At 41.4% G+C, this 18,944-nt stretch overlaps 1 protein-coding gene across 2 annotated transcripts in view; it reads left to right on the forward strand.

The window, feature by feature from the left end:
* OCA2 (OCA2 melanosomal transmembrane protein) overlaps positions 1 to 18,944 on the forward strand; it is a 1,149,362-nt gene that overhangs the window by 390,479 nt on the left and 739,939 nt on the right. For both annotated transcript variants that reach the window (XM_078656175.1, XM_078656174.1), the window contains 2 exons: positions 7,358 to 7,415; positions 14,990 to 15,062. In XM_078656175.1, coding sequence (XP_078512301.1) covers positions 7,358 to 7,415; positions 14,990 to 15,062 — 131 coding nt within the window. The remainder of the gene's footprint in view (positions 1 to 7,357; positions 7,416 to 14,989; positions 15,063 to 18,944) is intronic.

Below are 18,944 nucleotides of genomic sequence, written 5' to 3' on the forward strand. Positions count from 1 at the left end.
TGACCTGGAGCCGGCACAGGACAAAAGAAAGGCTACTAACGAGTGCGCCAGCAAAAGGAGAAATGCCCTAGTTGTGACTCTGAGATGCTGTTCAAAGACTGACATCCTGGATGGAAATTCAGGACTCCATTTAAAAGAGAAACATGGGAAGTAGTCGGAATATAAGGAACTATGATCACGGCTAGGAGGGGTAATGTGATGGTGTCACAAATTGCATCCTGGTTAAAGAAGGTCATGGTCACACAGAGTCGAGCGTCGGATTGGAGCAAGAGAGAAGATCTAAAGATCCCCTCAGGATGATCACGGAGCAGGATATCAATGAGGGGGACGAATGTGACTTGGGAGAGGATCTCCAGCCACTATCCGACAAGGCTGAGACAAGTACCTCAAAGTTTGCCAGGCACGAATAAGGTATCTGAAGCCCATCGAGGACACCCGTACTGGCTACTACCCAACCTGAGACAGAATCAACGGCTACGAGATTTTGTCTGCGAAGAACAACGAAGCATCCACAAGTATATCCAGATAGCAAAGCTGTAGAAACTTTCACATCTGTGCATTCTGTGTTTTTATTATTTCTGTTTCTTTTCCTGAGACTTGAAATTATCTCCCTCTAGGTTAGGAGGGATGTAGTGAGCCAGCCGGCCGCTGCGATAAATTGCATCAACACCAGTGCTCGAAGTGGGCGGGATCAGCAGGGCACGGCTTGCCCCTACTTCTTTAATTTAGTGGAATCCGTTCCCCTACTTTTAATTTTTTTAAATGCGTTCCAGGACGGCAGGCTCGGCGCTCGTGGGCGTTCGAGGGCGGGTGGGTTGGCAGAGAAGGAAAAGGACTGTCTTTTCCATCTTAACCAGAGAAGACAAGAGCAGTGTCCGCTTCTGCTGCTCAGCTACTGGCAGCTGCCCCCTCTTTCTTCCTCTTATTCCCTCTCGTTCTGTTTTGCTCCTCCTCACTTGCTGAAAACGTGACTTCTAGTAACTCTTCTTAACCTCTTTTTCCTCTCCTTTCGTTTATTTGTTCCACAGTGAAATGGATCCAAAAACAGAAAAACACATTTACTTGAAATGTCCTTCTATTATAAAGTGCAGCCTTGGGAGGAAAAGAAATAAAAGGTTTAATATAGGAAAAATAAATAAATAAAGCAAGGCAGAGTGGTTGCAAAGTGGCCAGAACAACATTGTTTTCTCCGGATGGGGAAGTGCACCATTCTTGGAGATACTGCAATACCTGGTTTGTAAGGATATAAAGAATGGACATTGAAACTGGTTCCTTTTGGGCCCTGTAGCCATGTCCTTAATTTTTCACGCAAAAGCACTCATTGTTTTCTGGTGAGTGTAAAAGCTTTAAAGTTGTTTGTTGTTCCTGCTTACATTTCACATACTTCATCTAATTTTGCATTCCCTGTGAGTATTTGCTTTTTCCAGGATGTTATTTTTTTTTCAGGTAGCTTATTACTCTTGTCTAGTGCATTATTAGAATTGAGTTGCATCTAGGTTTTTATAGCGGGCACAATTGGGTTGTAGCTGAGCTGAAGGCAGTGTGAGTTTCTCTCAGTGGGGCAGTATGGTGTTCAGTGGGGTAGAGGATGTTGTACTATGGCAGGGCTGCTGAGCTTGGGACTGAGGAACCAGGTTCAGCCTTCATGACCAGTCCATCAGACCACTCTCCTGACACAGCACATTCCCATGCTAGACCTTAGAAGCCCTGGTGTCTTCGCATCAGCAGGTGGATCCTAGCACCGAGCTGTGTTAAGTGTGGGTTAACCTTGAATGCCTGTCCACCACAATCCATACTGAAGTTCACCTCCAGTCTTGGGGGCAGGCATTCAAAGCAGCACAACCCAGAGCGGCAGTGACTGTCATTGAGGTCACAGGACCCTTCATGCCAGTCCGCTTCAACATTTGGTACCTCTATTAGCCTTGTTTTAGCAGTAGTAGTAGTAGAACTCTCCAGGGATCAGCAATGCCGGATTTGCACAAACACACCACACTAAGTTTGCAAAATGCAAGGTCTCTCTGCTTCATGCACAAGCACTTTTATATGTTCTACCTGCTTTGGGGACATTGGAATGATGCAGCAATGGAGGACAAAACTATGCCGCAGTGTTGACTAAATTATGCAGCATAAAAAAGGCTGCAGCATAATGAAGTATATTTTCTGATATTTTATTATTTTGACATTTTTACACATACTGTCTCTGCAAAGATATTGCCTTAATGTACCAGTTTAACAGAGAAATGCAGCAGTGAGAAAGTTGTCCAGTCAACCTCTGCAAATGGCTGTCTACTTCACAGCAACACAAAGCACATTTTTTAGTAACTTTTGATCGGTTTGAGCTGCAGACAATGTATTAGTTAAAATCATCATATTATGCAACAGATGATGTATTATATGGCTAATATGGCAGAGCTATAACTATGTGGAAAACATTTGCAAATTAGGATATTTTGCCATTCATTTTTGAACTGCTCTTGTGGAAAAGGGAGAAGTGCTGATGACAGAAACTCCATGGCTCAGAGACAAATGGCTTGTGATTCCACCTTTAAGCGTAATTGGGACATTCTGTGATTGGGAACGTATCCCATTTTGTGAATGTATTTTAATGTAAATAACTCATATTAAACCTTAAGTAAACATGTATATCCATTGGTTGAATTAAATGACACAGTAAGCTGTAACTGGTCAGGTAAATGCAAAACAAATACTAAAAATTGGGATGTTTTGCTATTTCAGGCCACATCTCTGACTCCGCCCACAGACCCAATCCTTGGGTTATTCTCGCCATTTGATTCTCCGCCCACAGTTCCCCTACTTTTTGTTCCCCACTTCGACCACTGATCAACACGCATCCGAGGACCCGGGTGCGCCTCCAGGTGATAAATAAAGCTGCTAGGAATCACTCGGGATTCCAGCACGGAATCACTCTGGTGTCTCGTGTGTGTGTCCGGCGTGCACCATCTGTGAAGGCCTACACCTGGGTAGGCAATCATTACAGTGTCAGTACTTCTAACCAGATCTGCTTGATCTATTAATGGATTAGTACCAGCACTTCAGAAGGACTGTTTTACTTTTTATTTTTGGTCCCAATTTTTTTTATTTTGTTAAGTGTGTTAAACCAGAAAAGATATAAACATCTGGAAGTACAGCAGGCAGCATGCACATATTGTGATAAAGAATGCTACATTAGCACCTAGAACAAGTATGGGCAAAACCAATTGGTCTCTCCTTTTAAAAGCAATGGCGACCTACCGGCTTTGCTAGTTCTTTTATTGATACTGTTTGCATCTGCAAAAAGAAAACATTTTTTTGCTGATGCTAAAAAGGAAAAAAAATCAATGATGTGTGCACACATGTGCTTCATGACACTCGCTTCCGCTTCTCCGTTTTGGGGAAACGTGTTTATGGTATTCCAGTCCATGGTGTAATTAGCATAGTAACTAGCAAATGTGCAGATCCACGACTGGTGCAGTACTCACACGTACTCAAAAACGTGTGATATGGAACAGTTTGATAGAGATTGACTTTAAGGGCTCAAACGTTGAAATTGGTTGAAACACCCCACTTCCCTTCATCTGATCAATTCCCTGTCGATATTTTGAAAATAATTGGAAAATCCACCTATTCTGATTTCCTCGCTTCTGGACTTCTGGCCAAACGTTTTCATTTTCACTACACTAGCATACCCTTTTTGGGTGAGTTTGCATGGCACAAATCTCATTGATATAACCTATCGTGTGCCAAACTTGGTGTTTGAAAAGGGCTTTTGCAATGTCATGTCTGATTGGACCATAACTACAGAGAAGCTAGTGCACCTCTGTAATCCGTCTATCAGTGGGGGTTAACACCTCCCCAACTTATCATCCACCTTAGTTCAATTGACCATTGATGGAGCAGGAGCAGCTCAAGCCCTTTAGAAATGTGAACAAGGACTAATCTTTTTTCGGCCTATAGTTTTACAAATATTCATCGTTCATTAAATTTGCTTTGTACGGAGAATTTCACAATGAGAGCAAAGTGAAAAGATGCCTAATTTATTTTCACTGGGCTAACTATTATTTTAAACACTAGAGCGTTATTTTGTTCAGGGCTGATATCCATCCTCTACACAGTTTGGGCCCCTATTATACTTGAACGGGGCACAACACCAGATTTTGGGTAAGATGTCTCAATGCTGAAATTTAAGACCGCAGCGCTGTTGTACAATTTAAAATTAATTCAAAGTAAAGCACATTCTCTCGTTTTCTGATCTAGCGTATTCTTTGTGATGTTGCTATAAGCTCTGATGCATAGTAATATGCAATCCTCCATGGCTCTGTTGGGATACTGTCACCTCTAGTTGCTCTCAGCATACAGGTGTGGTATCGAGAATTCTCCTGAGAAAACAAACAAGACTGATTAGAATTGCAATAGTTTCACACAAATGACTGTCGGACCCCATTCTGGTTGCCACAGGGAACAATGGGGCTACTGAGCCCCCAGTCGCATCTGTTGTGGTCGTTTTGTCCTAGATCCATCCTACAATTGGCAATGCAAACTGGGCCAAGTAGAACCCTTTCTGTGCCTGGCTGTTGGCATATTAAGGGCAAGCAGTCTCAGGCATCTCAGGAAAGTAGTATAAGGGCAAGAGCTCGTGACTCAATAAACCATAGACCGAATAAGGTATTGTCCATCCCAATGTTTCTTTGTAGAAAAGAAAGTACTTTTAATCTCACAGCACCCTTAGTAATGTACAGTCCATTAACGAAGACATTCACAGTTGCAGAATGCTGCATTCTATGGGAAGGAGCTGCGGACCCTGCTCTACCTGGTAATTATTCCCTTTTCCCGCTAGGGCAGAAATTCCTGCTAATGCCACAACCCCACCAGGATTTGGCTTAGGTGCAGTTAAGTCAAATAACCTCATTGTTCTCAATAAGTCAGTACAGCAGTTTATTATTTATTTATAGCCTTGGTCAAGAAGCAATTTAGACTGCAACAAAGTGGGGTGGTTTGGATTCCACTTTGTTGCACATTTTCCATGCACAGGATATGGATCCACTCTCTAGCTTCAAGTTTGGGATGGTTCTCTGTCAAGTGTCCTTCTCAGGTTGCCTCCAGGCACAGTCTTTCTGCAAAGTGATGTTTCTCACAGCAGGTATCACTAGGGCTGGCACCAAGCAGAAGCGCCCATGACATGGGCACAGTGAGGTGCCAGTTCTCTGCATCTGGTTGTCATTAACCTTCCTGAAGCAGTAATCCAAGACTAGCAAAAGGGCCTAGAATCTGGCTCACCATTACCATCCACCAAGTGGCAGTGTTCAGGAAGCACTAATAGGCAGTGCTTTGCCAACAAGTACTTCATGGAATTTCTAAAGAGAGCCCCGTCTACATCTCACTTGAGTCACCGGGTCTCCACATTCCAGCTTCAGAAATGCAGGCAAAATACTTCAACTGTATGGTGAAGCTATGGTCAACCCTCCATATTGTGCCATGCTGAATCAGGGCTATCCAGAATGGAGGCAACGTCCCCAAGTATTCAGACTCCCCAAAGACTGAAGTTATGCGTATGTCAAACATACGCTGCTCACACACAAACTCGACATGCACACAAGGTTCTGTGTTTCAAATAACAGTGGAACTTTACTCAAGAGGTGTTAGTAGACCATGCTCCCTGTGACATGGAGAAACAAGTCTTGTCACACTGCAATTCCCCAAACATGGCATGCTATCACCACCGCTTTTACATGATGTACCCAGGGCATGGATAGTAGTTCCCTGCCTAGTATGCAGGCACATGTTGGTCTCATTCCATGTCTCAAGATAAGTCAGGGACCTTGCATTGTCAAGGACAGACCTAAACCTCTGCACACATACACATGCCACAGAGACGTAGTTGCGTTAAGCTAGTTGAGGGGGCTGCAACATCTGTGTCCAATCACCGGTCTACAGCCAGCTAATAGGGCTGCAAAAGATTGGTGTGTTGTCCTCTCCCCTGACCTGCACTGTGTATCTACTTCACGACCCCTGGCCCCCAACAAGGCTAACGCTTCAACCCCTTGAAGAAAGTACCCGAGCTGTAAGGATGGGAGTTTGTTCCGTGCCTGCCCTACGACCTGAGTTGCAACTTAACCAAGAGCAGGTAAACGAGGGGTTTAGCTTAAAGACGGGACAGAGACTGATTGAAACAAGCAAGACCACTGCACTGCTTAAGACTTTAAACAACTGTTGAGAAAGACAGTGAACCCATTTGCTCAAGTAATATTGGTTTGTTATCTGCACTTGTTCCTAATCCTTGTGTACTTTGTGTAGTGTTAAGTGTGGAGACAACTTCCAACATAGCAGGAAGGAGAGGAACACTAAGGAGAGAATCTGGCATAGCTCTTCACTTATATAAGCAACTGATTACAACCCTATATTACACTGTTGTGTAATATTTCGTTTTGCTGTGTGATTAAGGTACTTTCTGTAACTATAAAAGATCAGCACTGGCATGGACATTACACTGCGTATTATTTGGCTGTTAAATTCTGTGCTCTTGTCTCCGCCCCCTCCCAACCCCCACCACGCTGCCTCCATGAAAGGCTTGTGGCTGGCTCCCCCTTGCAAGTGGGAGTGAAGTGCAGAAAGGGTTGGACTTGTCACCAGTGGCAAATGCTCATCTATCAGGGATTGAGCCCAGTAACCCCTGTCTGGCGTGTTGCTCTTCCACCCTCATCACCCCGAATGGTGTCAAAAAGTGGACCCAGTTTTATTGCGTATTTGTATTTATTAAAGTGTATGGCATACTAATAAATGCTGTAGATAGTAATATATAAATGCATGGGTGATTATTTATTAGTGTGACATTGAAGGTAATGTGGTTGGAAAATAAGACAAAAGGAACATTAGTCATGACCTGGATATAATGCATATGTTACATAATATACGTAGTAATCTGCTAGGAGTGGAGGATTGTTGAAGGAGGATGGAATGGACAGTGCTGTGTGCAAGGGATGACACTTATTATGCAGTTTCTATGTTTTCTTAACTTTGTTTTATAATCAAGAGTGCTATACATTGGCACTGTCAGGTCTACTTTACCCTTGAGAAGACTGATCAGAAATGACTAAGTGGAATACATTGCTAGAATGAAAGGAGAGCTCAAGTCATTTTTTGAAAGTAGGAGAAGCTTTAAAGTCCGACTCTGGAAAAAAAATCAGGGTTTGATAAGTGGATCTATGGTCTTTAGGAATAGAAGCTGCGAACCCTCCGTTTGGTCCCAAACACTGTGGGTGGTCCTAAAGGTGAAATAATGGAAGAATCCCAGTCACTCTATGCAGAGATGCATCTTCCTTTGTAAGTACTTTTGTAAGGCTTTTTTCCTTTCTTGTTCCAGGTGCTGCTTAAAAAGTCTGAAGGTTACTGGACTCTTCATCTTTGTAGTTGTGTGCTCTGTAAGTATACATAAGATACGATTCAAATGTATTAAACTTGCAGAAAGGAGTACGTGTTATGCTTTTGCAAGGACAAGTGATGATCTATTCTAGGTCAATTACCGCACTGTGGTGCTCACTGCGAGATTGTTGGAATTTGTGTTGATACTTGGGGGCTGTAATCTGATTCCAGTTGATATCGTCACACCAAATTCAATCAATCACATGTACTTTCTATAATGGGGAATAACGGAACAGATCTGGAGATACTGGGTCCTTTTGCATGTGATTTCGCCAATTCTGGTGAGAAAACCGCAGACCTTTTCCGCCTGTTCTGTGTAGGCAGAAAATGCCTCGGAGTGAAGAGTGTCTGGAAAAGGGATGGTGAGATGGATGGATAGATGGATGGAGTAGGAGGGTGGGGGTCAGGATGAGTTTGTTTCTAAGGACAATGTAGTTTGCCTTTCCTTTACTGCTTGAGGGGTTGGGGGTCAGGCTGTGATGCTGCCAATTCAGTAGCGAAGAATCTCCCTGTGACTGCAGGCCTAGAATGACACCATGTGTATAGCTTTAACAATTCTGTGGTAGGTTACAGTGCCCAGGCTTGAATTGGAAATATGACGGACATCTTGCCCATCACTTCCACTAAAAAGTTTGGGAGCTTCATCCGCTCTCTGCTCTGAAAGTCGTTTATTTTTCAAGACACATTGCTTTACATCAGGGTCTGTCTTCTCCCGATTTACAAAATCTTTGGTTATAATGCTCGCCCTTTCAATAGTTGTAAACTTGTAGTTCTTCTCAACTTTGTTAAACTCAGATAGCCGAATTTGAGAACAGATTAAACCAAATATACGTGAAAAAGGTCTCACGTGAGGTTATTTACAAAGCTACTTTTCTGCAATTTAGCATACCTCTCTCTTGATTCCTCTAGCCCGACCTGAGTTGTTTTAATAACATAGTACTTAGAATGACCATACCAATGTCAGAAGGCTTACTTCCACAGTGTCCCTGTTGAGGAGTTCTGATGGCGGAAGAAATTCTTACATTAGACTCTCACTAGTCACTCTTTTGATTAAGTACAGTCCATTAGGGCACGTCCTTCAGCTGTGTGTTGTATTCCAATAAATAATATTCCAAAGTGATAATAAACAAGTTATATGTTTATTGCAGGAACAGAGATACAGCAGCACATCCACTGCAGGCAGTTTAATTCTACACACTAGAATACAATTATGTCATAGAACTCAACAACTATAGAACGTTGAAAAATGCAAGACCTTTAAAGTGTCAGGATGTATAATCTAACTCGCGTTAATGATGTGCATAAATAAATATATCTATATATTCTTGAATTACATTTAAGAATATAACACATCCATCCCCTTTATTACCTTAAGATATCACCAATGAAGAAGAAGAAAACACAAAATAAAAGAAACAAAGATTAATCCAATTTGAAACAGTAATTAAAAATCCCCGCATACATAGTCATCCAAGTATCTGGGAGGACCTCTTGATCTTTGAGGTCTTACAGAATTTGAAATGTTGTCACCACAATTCGTTGGCATAGTGTTAGGTGAACTATCATTTGCCCTAACATCTTCCATAAATAAATGTGGATTCAAACCCCCATCAATCAAACCATTGACATTGGCGTCTTTTGAATTTCCTCTCTTATACAGTGAAACTCTCCTCAAGTTCCAATTTTCACCATTATAAAGAGTCACATGTCTCTTATAGACACTTCTGACTTTGTAAGGTCCTCAAAATTTGGTAAATCAGGGACTGAATCTGCCCGGTTTAACCTTTACCCAATCATTTGGTAAAATATTTGACTTATGCATGGTAATTTTATTATCGTCTTCCTTATTACAAGAAAGGTTAGCTAAACCAAGACAGTCTTTTAACCATGCAGGATTTAATTTTGTACTAGTGGGACATCCTCTCATGCACACAAAAGGAATTTTACCTGTAACAGCATTTTCAGTTGTTCGGTAGGCCCATGCCAAATCGTTCACCATTTTCCTAATATCACTCCTACTAGCCACTGCCATTTTATCATGCGATTTGCCCTTTCCACAATACCATTTCCTTGTGGGTTGTACAATGATGTTTTAGAATGCACAATGCCACAAGATGTTAGAAAAGTTGTGTACCGTTGTCTGTGATTAGCCTAGTGGGAAATCCTTCTTTGCTGAAAACTTCAGATAATGTTTTTGTGGTACTCCTTGTAGTAATTTCCTTAACAAACTTCACTATCAGCCATTTGGACATGACATCAACCATAACTACAACAAATCTAAGCTCACCACCAATGCCTGAAAGTGGACCTATAAAATCTAAGCATACAGTATGCCATGGTAAACCTGGATCTTCAATCTTTCCTAATTCTAATTGATTTCCCACTTTTAATCTCTTTTCACTTTAAACGCACACCATACACCTTTCCACCCATTCTGAAACTTGTTGATCAATTGCAGGCCACCAAAAAATTTTCTCCTAACCTCTTTTTAGTCAGACTGGCCTAAATGACCCTCTTGTGCCAGTTTAAATACATCAAACCTTAGTTCTTGTGGTGGAATACTTTTGTCACCTTTCATTAATATATACACACCATTATCAATAATGGATAAGTCACCTAAAACCTTGATGAAAGGTATAACTGCAATAGGAAGAGAACTTTCCCTTCTCCCCCCTTTAATAATCAACTCCTTCACTAATTTTAAAGTTTCATTTTTATCCATGCTCACTTTCCATTGATCCTTACCTATCGTTCTACCACACAACTCAATGACATCATCAATAGTAGCAACTGCACCTTCACTTTGAAAAGATTCAACATAAAAATTTTGAGGAGAGGGTAATGATCCGTTTGTAGTGTGAAATTGAAACCCCATAGGTACATCCTGAAGTACTCAACTCCCCATGCCGCAGCCAATGCTTCCTTCTCTATTACAGAGTAATTTCTTTCTGAGATAGTTAATGACCTTGAAGCAAACGCTACAGTTTTTATCCCATGATCATGTACTTGAGCTAGTACTTCTCCAATCCCTTCTGCACTGACGTCGACTGTGAGAATAGATCTCAACTTTGTGTCAAACTGTTTTAGAATATTAGCCTCACATATTTCTTTTTTAATCTGACAAAGGTATTTTGTTGTTCCTTAGACCATACAAACTTATGGCCTTTCCTGAGAAGCATGTTAATACACTGTTTTTTTCTGCAAAATTGTATAAAAATTTAGCATAGAACTCTAAGACCTAGAAATGATCTAAGTTGATCCTTGTCAGCTGGTGCCGGAGCTTTCTGTATAGCCTCCAGCAAGTCACGTTTTGGTTTGACCCCATTAGCAAATAAGGTATAGCCCAAATATTCAACCTCCTCAACTGCAAATTTAAAGTTTTTTCTTTCTTAAGTGTAAGACCAGCGTTCTCCATCCTGCTCAAAACATCCTTCAGCACAAAATCATGATGTTCTCTTGTATCTCCGAATACTAACACATCATTTTGGAAATACACAACGTTTTCTATTCCCTGTAACACTGACCCCATCATCCTTTGAAATACTCCCGCAGCTGATGCCAGCCCGAACGGCATTCTTGTGAATTGAAAAGCTCCCTCTGAAGTAATAAACGCAGTAAGTTTTTTGGAGTCATTGTGTAATCTGATCTGATGGTACGCATTGAGAAAGTAGAGTTTGGAAAAAAGAATTCCTCCTTTCAGTAACAAAATCAACTCATTAATATTTGGTAAAAGGAAGTTATTGACTACAATATTTTGATTTAAGGTGCGTAAGTCCACACAGAACCTAAAGCTACCATCCGGTTTGCTCGTGATTACAACCGGAGAAAACCAGCTAGATGTTTCAATTTGTTCAATAATCCCTTGCCCAACCATTTCATCAAGCATGCGTTTAACCTCTTGTCTGCCAATGATGGGTACTTTCCTAACTTTGTGCTGCATTGGTATGGCATTTGGTTTGAGTATGATCTTATGGACATATCCTTTTAACTTACCAATCTTCTCCACAAACAAATTATTCATGCTGTTAACAATAGTTTCAGTATTCATTTCTTCTACAACCATTACTTGTTGACTCGCCCTAGGGTTTATAATATGCAAGTCATATTGGTGTCCCCATCCCAATATTGGTGGTCCACTGAACGCTAGATAAACTTTACCTTCCACACTTCTACCTTGGAAGTGTATATTGCCCAACATGTATCCTATGATGTCAATTTTCTCACCTTGGTATCCACCAGGGTTGATATCCTTGGGGAGTCGTTTTTCATTTGGCCAATTTTGTTTAAATATTGACTGTGGAATGATTGTCCAAAATGACCCGGAATCTACCATTAATTCTGTTTCTTTACCATTAATTTTAAACATTGCTCTAGGCCTAGTTCTTCTTCCTGGAGCCATTGCTCCAGCATCATCCTCAACACACAAAGTACCATCCTCAACGCACAATAATTTGTTCGCACCTTCAATTGTACATGTTGATGATTAACCATTCATCTGATTGTTAATGAAAGCTGCCTTCGGTCTACTATTGGACTTAGACATCTTAAAAAAAGACCTTTCTTACCACATTTTTTACATTATTTATCCAATGCATAACATCTCTTCTACTCTGCAGTATGATACATGCTGCCACATCTGGAACATACTTTCTCTGGAACTCTACCTTGTTCCGAATTTGACCCAGAAGTGTTATTGTTCTTTCCACTGGGGATCACTTTTCTCCCAATGCTTTCGCTATTTTTGTTGTGATTTATCATAGCAACTAATTCTTGTGACACACAAGTTACATTAGTTGTACTTACTTTCTTTTCCATCTCCTTCATACAAGTTTCTGATTGCTCAACAACCTTAGCTGTATCAATCGCATTACTCAATGTGGGATTCTTCGCAGCCCACAATCTTTCTTGCATTTTTTTGTTGCAACATTGTACAATCTGCTGATCTCTTATCATCTCATCCCTCATAGCACCAAATTGACATTTAAGAGATAATTCACGCAGCCTTGTGACAAATTGGTCTATAGTTTCATCTGGCTTCTGTGGTTGTGTGTACAATTTGTGTCTACACGTTACTATATTCACTTCTTTAGCATATTGCTTCTTTAATCTTGCTTTCGCCTCATTGTATTTGTTACTAATCACTCTTCCCTCCGCATCTGTACCCACTGTTAGGAATCTGAAAGCATGTTGTCCTTCTTTTCCTAGTGTACTTATTAATAATGCTTTCTTTCTCTCTGCACTAAAATTTTTAACATCTAAAGCTATAATATAGTTTTCAAAAATTTCTATCCATTCATCCCACTCAATGGGAGGGTCATCTGGTTGTTGGAGGAAAAGTGGAGGTGGGACCACAGTATTACCTTCCATAAATGTAATTCAAATATCAATTTACCAAATAACTTTTGCTAGCACAATATTTCAAGATAAATGATAACCTTCTATATATAGTATTTCACACAATATTTCAAGATAAATGATAACTTTCTATGTACTTTTTTTTACACAAATACCTAAATTGGTGTAATATGCATGTGATGAAGTAATATCAAATATGTCTAAACTTATATTCCTTGAAGACAATATAGTGTTCCTTTTCTATTAAATACCGTCCTTTGTATGTCCCTATGTTGTAAGTTGCTCAATGAAGTGTTTTTCTGCTGTGCCTTTACTTGATACTTATTTCAAATCCGTGTACAGCGTACCTTACACCGGTGCAAGTATCAGCTTGCGACACATGTAAGTTGCTCGACCAAGTGTTTTTCTGTTGTGCCGTTACTTGATGATTATTTTAATTCCGTGTTCAGCGTACCTTACTCCAGTGCCAGTATCAGCTTGCGATGCGTAACCAGATGAAATAGTTGTATTGAGCCGGTTTCCCGGTAATGTCAATAAACAAAATGTCTTCTGATGACGTATTACGTCCGTACACACTGCACGTTGCCACATCAATGACATTTTACGCTTCCACGTACTGCGCGTTACTTCTCATAAGTCATTCAATGGATTATCCGACAACTCCGATTCTACTGTTGTTGTGATTACTTGAAGATAAGGTACGCTCGCCTAGGTGTATATATTCAAATCACAATAACGATTTTTTTTAACGTTGCCCAGCTCCTCTATGTTAAAAGAAAAATATGTAACCACTACACATTTTATTCCTTATGAACAAACATTATTTAGATCTAATTTTCAAATGCTGTCAGATGAAATATTTAAATTTGCAAAGACGTAGGTTTTAACTATGTTGTGAATAATCGTACCAAAGTTATTATCTATGCCGGTAGCTTCCGACCAAGACACAGCGAAATGTAGAATATGTAAATAAATCAAATACCTCTTTTCCTTACTTCTAGTCTTTACACTGTCTGATAGTATCTTCGTTACTTAGCTTGTCTGATGTTGTTGAACGGCAGATCATTATTTTGGCAAAGTCTTTATATGTTTGACAACTTTCCTCGTAGTTCTCCAGTATCAAGGCAAAATTATAAAAATTCAATTTCCATATGTTTTTCTGACAGGTGCCTTCTTATACGCCTACAATTGGTTCTCCACTGCTACTAGAACATAAATTCCCTCTGTGTTCCCTCTGTGCTCTTCTTTTCTTCTTTTCTTCTCTGTAAAGTCTGATCGTCGCCAATTGTTATATTCCAATAAATAATATTCCAAAGTGATAATAAGCAAGTTATGTGTTTATTGTAAGACACAGAGATACAGCAGCACATCCACTGCAGGCAGTTTAATTCTACACACTAGAATAAAATTGTCATAGAACACAATAACTATAGAACATTGAAAAAGGCAAGACCTTTAAAGTGGCAGGATGTATAATCTAACTGATGTGAATTATATGCATAAATAAATATATCTATATATTCTTACATTACATTTAAGAATATAACACTGTGTTTACGAATATGACTCTATTTCCAACATCACTCCATTTTGATCTGATTTTGTATCCTGTTTTTTTTTTTAGATAAACTAGCAACAACCCTGACACTATGCTTTCATGGTGGAGTCCGTACAGACCTTTTCCCTGTACTTAGAATATTAATATTTAAAACTATGCACAACGCTTACTACCTCTCGCTGAAGCCCACAAAACAGGGAAGACCGAGGTCTCAACAGGCTCACCTTCCAGGAAGTGACCCAAGCACAGGGAGGAGTTATGATGGGAACTCCTGTGAAGTGATACCCACCTTGCCGCAGCCCCACTCTTTCTCTGCCCACGGGGGACAGGGCAATTGTTTGCGTGGGAGTGTAGTAGTACACTGTTCCCTGCCAGATGTGTTCCCCTGAGTGAGAAGCAGGCAGGAAGAGTTCTCTCTTCCTCCATTTCCACACCCACTTTTAATGGAGTAAGACGGAGGGCCCTTAAATATGTTTAATGTGGAGACGTTTTATGATTAACCCAATATTTACTTAAAGGCTGGCACACAAAAGGGATTCTAGAAGTGCCAATGAACGAATGATTGTGGCACCGTTGACCTAATTATTAGCTTTTTACCTATTGTCTCATAACATCAGAGTATCTTAATCCAATCATCTGTCTTTTAATGCTTTATTACAGATTTTGTTTAGCATTTATCCAGATCAAGGAAATCGGTGGCAGATGTTGGCAGTTTCACCTCTGGAAAGTTACTGTATCCTTTCTCAATTTATATTTTCAGTCTTGAGGGCAGAGGATGGGTATGCCAGAGAGAGGCTAATGGTGGCTTTGTTTCAGCTGATCCATGGTAATTTTACCTTTTTTAATTAATGTAATTTGTGTTATTAGCATTACTATATTTTTGGTTAGCCACTGTGAAGCCATCGTGGCTCTTATTAGCATTCACCTTTTCTGATATATTGCTGCTCATCACATGACCTCGGTTACAAAGTGTTCAAGCTTGTTTATTTTAATAATGTCTATCTTTTTTGGTCCAGCTCCTTGTAGAATCATACAATAGTAATGGTCTTTTATTGATCTTTAGTTTCCTTCTGAATTATGACAATGTGCGTGTTTCCTAACCCAATTATTTCCTGAAACTAACAATGTAATTTGTATGCTCTTACTTTACATCTATACATTCTGGATTATGTGGTGTTCTGGCTGTTCTGTCTAGCTTAAATTGTTCACAATGCTGGCACTGGGGATCACTAGTTTATGCACAAAATAACTTTGTCATCGGTATTAATGTATTTAATCGGTGTGCGGACGTCACAGTTAGAGGTGTTTTTCTTTTTTTCTTTCCTAGGGCGCATAAGTGCCGAGACTGCTCGTCCCACTTCACATTCGCCCACATCTTTGAAGTGTGCTTGAAGTGTTTGATCAAGTTTGGTGCTTTCAAATTAAAAAGAGGAATACTTGTTTGGACATCAGTGTTCCTACCTTCAGTTGTGACAATTTTTGCCATGCTACCTCAAAATTCCTTATTACTAATCTCTATTGATATATAGGGCCACTGTTAGGAGGCGTTTAGGGAGAGAGATCCCTGTTGGGTCTGTTTGCTCAGTTAACTAATGCATTCACTCTGGAGTGTTGTTGGTCCAAGGGTGTTTGGTACCACACCTGGCCTCGGGTATGTGGTTAGGCCCGAGGGGGGTAAATGGGCAGACTGCGCTTAAGCAGTTCCACACCAGACCAGTAGTACAAGCATGCCAGCGGTGTGATTATTTGTGCATGCACCCTGCACGCAGCGACGTGGGGCCTGGCTAGTCACCAGACCCATCAGAACACAACTGCTGATGAGGACAGTAGTACTGCACCCTTGCACTGATGCCCTGGCGTGCCCGGCAGCTCGCCATTTCTTTCCTATCACCGGGAGAGTCCTGCCAGCCACGCCCAACATCAGATAATAGACCCGAACAGTGGCCTCCTGCACCACCTGTTTGTGCTCAGCAAGCACAAATTTTTGGAGAGGCCCGGTCTAGAATCTGGCTCACCTTGCTCCTACGTAGGCCCCACCTATCAGCCTATCATTGAAGTCGTGGTATGGCTAGGCCTGAGGGGAGGCATGTGCACCTGATGCGGTGAGGTCTACAAACCAGCAACGATGCAGGCCACGCTCTTCCTGGCCGTTGAGTCTATTGTCCTGTAGCGACATGAGGGCCCACATGTTCACCTTACAACGCTGGCTGGCGCTGGGACAGTTCCCCATGCACTCTAACTGTACAACGTGGCTGAAAGGACAGCAGAGAAGCCAGTAAGGAACCACACCCTGTTCACTCTACTTCGGGTGCAAGCAATGTCAAGGCATGCCACCCCACCAACCATACATCAATGCATGGAGAACTGCACCCATGGCGTCCGTACCCACCATTGAACCTTTTATTGTGTCCAGAGCCCCTCCTATGCCGCCAAGTGGGTGACCTGGATAGATAACCTTGAAACCTGCTTTGCCGCAGTTGGGCTAGTAGACCAGTGCCGGCCTATGCGCCTTAATCTAGGAGGCACCACCGTACACAAGCTGGCCAAAACCGTCAGCGAAGCTGGCACACCTTACACCTAGCTATGCTCAAAACTGCATTGTCTTCCCATTTTGAACCCTTGGCCAGCCCACCAGATGAGTCCATCGACACATTCTATACCATGTTTCGGGAGCTGGTGAGCATGTGCCCTATTCGGATGAGCAGGATGAAATCTTTGGTTGCTCATCAGTCAAGCTGCATGAACACATCCTTCAAATGCCCCGCATGACGATTACGGACATCCCCACTATGGGCCAGTCGAAGGAACTATCAATTACAAGCAGTTCACATGGAATATTTTCTCCAATGTGCCATCAAGACCGAACCAGTCAACTAGGTAGGAGCCACCACATTGCCTTGCTGCAAAAGTGACCACCCCAGGCAACCAAAGCATGCAGATGGTGCAGAGGATCCATCCTACACTCTGGAAACTGCCCAGAAAAAGGAAGGAATTATTCTGTGTGGGGAAAATGAAATATTGTGCCAAGGTATGTCGCTCAGCACCCCCACCTATAGAGCCCAAAAAAAAGGAGCCAACTGGGTAGACACTGAGTTGGTGATCGTAGACAATGGATGACGAGTAAGAGGGACTGTTAGTGTCATTCATGTAGTTGATCCGACCCAAGGCTGCACCTCCAGTGCCAGGTTACCATAGATCATGGGTACTCACAAACTTTCTGTCGGGGGCCAAAATTACAGTGTGGTTGGTGGCCGAGGGCCGCACCGGTGGGGGCGGAGTCAGTGGGTGGGCGGGGTTAGAGTAAACAAAAATCAAACCCGTTTCAAAATCTGTGCTTAGCATAGTTTGCCACCCTACTGGTATAATGCGGTTTGTCATTGTATCCAGATATATCAGATACAACCAGTGACATTATACCTGCAACAAGTCCGGACTATTGGCTTTGCCAATGATTGTTAGTTGCATAAGATAAATAAGCAACCACTACGGCTTTGTTGTAAATATATTATAATATTGAAAATGCTTCACTTATGAGACTATGAAAGAACTAAAACCAGTCTATTTGAATTACATCAAAATCTTTGAGCAGTGATGCTGGTATTGAGGTGAGATATTGTTGGTTCACCCGGAGGGCGAAAATGGAGACCCCAATAGTTGTTAGTTGCATAAGATAAATAAGCAACAACTTTGGCTTTGTTGTATATAAAATTGAAAATGCTTCAGTTCTGAAATGACAAAACTGTGAAAGAACTAACACAGGCCTATTTGGAATTGCATCAAAGGCTTTGTGCAGCTGTTGAGTTGATATTTATTTAAGGGTGAAAATGGAGACCCCAGTAGTTGTTAGTTGCATAAGATAAATAAGCAAAAACTATGGCTTTGTTGTATATAATAATGAGAATGCTTTAGGTCTGAAATGATGAGACTGAAAGAATGAAAACAGTCGATTTGAAATGACAAAGGCTTTTTGAGCAGTAGTGCTGCTGCCGAGTTGATGTCTATTTTTTTTTTCACCCTGAAGGCAAAAATGGAGCCCCAATAGTTACACGTCTCAGCAGCCCGGCTTGCTAACTCGGGGATAACAAACTCGCATAAAAAAGTACATTTCAGCCAAAGATTAACTCACAATTGGTCACAGAATACGCAACAGCGCCATCTACTGTCCAGTGCACTTAAATTAATATGCAAAACCACTCGAAATAAATCGAAAAGAAAAACATACATAACTCTTCTGCCCAAGATTTTAAGCGCCTGGAAAACCCCAAACGATATCTTGACCTTTTGTGTGGTGCATGAACAAGGTCTAGAAACAGAAATCCACAAAGTATGGGGGCCCAGGCATAACAATTATGGTATTGTCATATACTTACTGCTTTCGCAGCAATTGGTGCCAGGGGCCAGTGAATCTCGGCTCGGTTTCAACACACTGCTTCCATCGGCGTCCGAAGTAGGTCCTGCTGCTATGCAAGCCTATGAGGTCACGAGGGCAGATGAGGGGGGTGCGCAGGTGAGCATGAATACACTAATTGTCTGCGCATGCCTTTGAACTTTTCTCGCAAATGCGGCCCCAAGGAGACACCACAACAGCAGTAATGGTGCTGAGTCCGTGACTGCT

This window comes from Lissotriton helveticus, chromosome 8, assembly GCF_964261635.1.
Source record: "Lissotriton helveticus chromosome 8, aLisHel1.1, whole genome shotgun sequence".
In the NCBI taxonomy this organism is placed as follows: domain Eukaryota; kingdom Metazoa; phylum Chordata; class Amphibia; order Caudata; family Salamandridae; genus Lissotriton; species Lissotriton helveticus.